General features: G+C 45.9%; 1 protein-coding gene across 1 annotated transcript in view; it reads left to right on the forward strand.

Annotated features, from left to right (window-relative positions):
• The first annotated feature begins 879 nt into the window (after window positions 1-879).
• gabrr2a (gamma-aminobutyric acid type A receptor subunit rho2a) overlaps window positions 880-3,803 on the forward strand; it is a 45,833-nt gene continuing 42,909 nt past the window's right edge. The window contains exon 1 of the mRNA XM_063224102.1: window positions 880-1,007. Within this exon, the coding sequence (XP_063080172.1) occupies window positions 880-1,007 (128 nt within the window). The remainder of the gene's footprint in view (window positions 1,008-3,803) is intronic.

A 3,803-nucleotide genomic window follows, 5' to 3' on the forward strand; every position in this document is an offset into this window, starting at 1 on the left:
ACAGACCCGAAGGCACCCCCATCCAACTCCGCTCATACTGACTAAAGCTCTCAGCTTTGTGGAAGCTAAAAAAAATATAGTGGTACTTCAGATGCGAGGCCTGGGGTCACAGTGAAATCCAACGAGAATGACTTGCCTCAAATCATCTCTTATAGAGTTGAATTACATGGGGTAGCCTAATTACCGGCCTGTGAGTGACACCACAGTGAAAGGTTGAATCAAATTAAGAGGGCTGGTGAAAAGGGCGTAGTGCATCTGCAGAGATGAACATGGCACAATTTTCTTCACATATATACCGCTCTCCTTGCCACCAAAGCCCCATTCTGAAACCTTTGCGGCTGCAAAGGTCGGCAAAGGTGCACCGCTCACCGCCACTTGTGGATAGTTGTGTCATTTAATTCACTGGGCTTCGGCTTCAGCACACACACTCTACTAATGGATGTGATAGCTGTGGTTACGTATGCGCACTAATCCTTGAGGCTTTTTTAGTTGCTCTTCAGTAAACTGCAGGCTGACGGTGTCCAGATGCGTAGGCTAAGCTAGCGGTGAGCGCACATTGGCTGCGCTCACATGCGACGCTACTGTTGACTCCCAGTGTGTGTGTGCGTTTGTGTGTGTGTGTGTGGGCAGGAGGACGCTGTCAGTCTGAGCGCTAAAGAACAGCTGTACTGTTGCGGACCAATGACAAGCTGGAGCCGGTGGTAAGCGCAACAGCGTCTTCAGCGGTGATATTTAAACCACGGACAGACTACGCGGGCTGTGCAAGTTGGAGCGATCTCAGATGTGTTTCAAGGCGACGAGGATGCAGTTGTCATTGCGAGTCTCGCATGGACTAGTTGGGGTTTCTGGACTAACTTGTGGATACGTTAGCCTGAACGCATGATGCCTTATTTCGAACAACTGCTATTTTTGGTCCTGTGTCTCATTCTTGTCCTCGGCGAATGCCGAAAACAGACAACTAGAGAGAAGAGGTGGACCGGACCAGTGGAAACCCAGAAGCATGGCACGTAAGTATAGGCTATATGCATCATTACTCTTAATCGATTATTCTGCGTCTTTCCTTCAGAGTGTTTCTCCGTTACCACTTGGGATTGAGATCATGTAGACTGGATTCCTTCAAAAGGCTGGACTGTCACGTTACGGATTTAGGATATTGATTCAGAATAAGTAATGCATCATTATAGCCTACTATACTGTTATAGGAAAATAACCAGGAGTGAGCATAAAATGAATAGAATATAGATATCAAAGGTCAAATAGCCTATTGTGTGTGCGTGGTTTTTTTTATTACTATTATTAGTATTTCTCTTTGAAATGTAGTAAACATAACAATTCAGATCAGTTGAGGACGGCAGAGACTTTAATGAGAGACAGTATGTTAGACTAACACTAATGGTTATTATTAAACATGCGACCCCCCCCCCCCCAACCACATTTAGTCTTCTTTTTAGTCGTTAGTGACTCCCCTGCCCTCCTCAAGCAAGCCCTCCAACAGAGGGATAATTAGCTTGCGCTTGTAGCGCGTCACACCTTAATTGGGACAGAGCGCGGGGAGGCGATGTTGCCATGACCCAGACGGCGCGTGTGCCCTGTCCAGACCGGTTCAGCTCATCAATGGGCATGCGGACGCGGTGCTTCCTTTTTGCCTTTTCACTTGCGGCCAAAGACCCACGTGTCACACGCACGTTTTGCCCATCTGCCAGCGTACATTTGTGATGCGCTGATATGATATACAGTGCTTAACTCTTCGCAGCCGTGGTGGCATCAAGAAGGCTTAATCTTTTGTATTTTACTCGGCGTGGAAATTGGTTTCCAAACATGAAAGCTACCCATTTGTTCTTCTGTAAGACACAGCTGTCTGATTGTTGTTTTCTTCTTCTTCTTCTTCTTCTTCTTCTTCTTCTTCTTCTTCTTCTTCTTCTTCTTTGACAGCTCCTCTAACTACGTTTGTCACAATGACCACATATTAAAGAAACCAAAAAGTAGAGATCTGTTCAAGGGAAGCGTACAGATTTGTGTGTGTTGAAATTATAGCTGTCCAGCCTTATATTGTATTGACTTTATCCATTTGTCCTAAAACTCATAGCGACTTGTCCAGCAATAACAGCAACAAGACTCAAACACTCACTGTTAATTTGATATTGTTGATGAAGAAGAAAAAGAGGAAGGAGGAGGAGGAGGAGGAGGAGGAGGAGGAGACGAAGATGCACATGATGATGATGATGATGTTGATGATGGTCCTTATGGTCATGATGGTGATGATGTCTACTTATCCAACAATGGCAACAACAGCAACAAAACACCAACACTAGTTGTACATTTAGTGTGAAGAAGAAGAAGAAGAAGAAGAAGAAGAAGAAGAAGAAGAAGAAGAAGAAGAAGAAGAAGAAGAAGAAGAAGGAGAAGAAGAATAAGAAGAGGAGGAAAAAAGAATAGGGGGACGGGGAGAAGATGAACATGATGATTGATGATGATGAGGATGATGATGATGAGGGTGGTGGTGGTGGTGGTCTGGTGATGATGACAGATCATGCAAATAGGGCTGATCTGAGGTGATGATCCACAACAGTAGTATCGACTTGTGCCAGTTTCTGCACGCATGTTTTGCCTGGCCAGCCTCCCCAGCCCCGGGGCTACACACTGCTAGACATAATTAATGACTAACCATCAGTAATCTGCATCGTTATTAGACGCCCCCCGACTCCCCAACACAGACGGCACCAAATACTTCAGGATTTATGAGGCCATTATTATGCCTTCGCATCCTCCTGGAAATGGCAGCAGATTACTGTTAGATTGCATTCATCCAGTACTAGCTGTACTGGTAGATTGCTTTTATATAGTGGCTGCAGCCAGGGCCACTGACAGCTTTTGCTGGGCCCAGGACAAAGTCATCTGAAAGGGCCCCCAATCCAATACATACTGTACAATGTAATGGAAACCCAATTTGGGGCCCCCTTTCTGCCAGGGCCCGGGACAAATGACCCCTTTCCCTCCCCCCTGTCGGCTTCCCTGGCTGCAGTATCGTTTCAGCTTAAGAGCTCTGTCGTGTTGTGTTGTGTGTAATGACTTTTTATCACATTGTAAAAATGTCATTGATACGGAATCATGTGGTTGCCTATTCAGACCTGCAGGCTTGCTCTCGGAAGATCTCTCTCTCTCTGTCTCACTCTCTCTCCCTCTCTCTCTCTCTCTTCCTCTGTTTCTCTCGCTTTCTCTCTCTCTCTCTCTCTCTCTCTCTCTCTCTCTCTCTCTCTCTCTCTCTCTCTCTCTCTCTCTCTCTCTCTCTCTCTCTCTCTCTCTCTCTCACTCTCTCTCTGCCTTATGGGGATGGCAATGGCCCCTCTCTCTCTCTCTCTCTCTCTCTCTCTCTCTCTCTCTCTCTCTCTCTCTCTCTCTCTCTCTCTCTCTCTCGCTCCCCTCTCTGCCTTATGGGGATGATAATGGCATAACTAGGCTACCGCAAGGTAGAGGTTTGTTGCTGAGACAGCGGGCCCTCATGGGATGCATGTACGTCTGACCCTAGGGACCAATTAGGAAGTCAAGTGATCTTAGGCAAACAAAAGGGTTTGGGCCCTATATTTGATGAGATGGTGGTTTGGGGGGTGTTGGCATGCACCAGTGGTGTAGTCTACGTAGAACGCAGGTATACGCAGGGATTTCAATATACCCACTTAAAATTGATTGATCCATTATTTAGAATAGCATAAATATATACAGTATACCCACTTCAAATAATGCTCAAATATACAGTATACCCACCACAAAAAAGTAGACTACACCACTGGCATGCACTATGCTTT

This window comes from Engraulis encrasicolus, chromosome 19 (genome assembly GCF_034702125.1).
Source record: "Engraulis encrasicolus isolate BLACKSEA-1 chromosome 19, IST_EnEncr_1.0, whole genome shotgun sequence".
NCBI classification, from domain to species: Eukaryota; Metazoa; Chordata; class Actinopteri; order Clupeiformes; family Engraulidae; genus Engraulis; species Engraulis encrasicolus.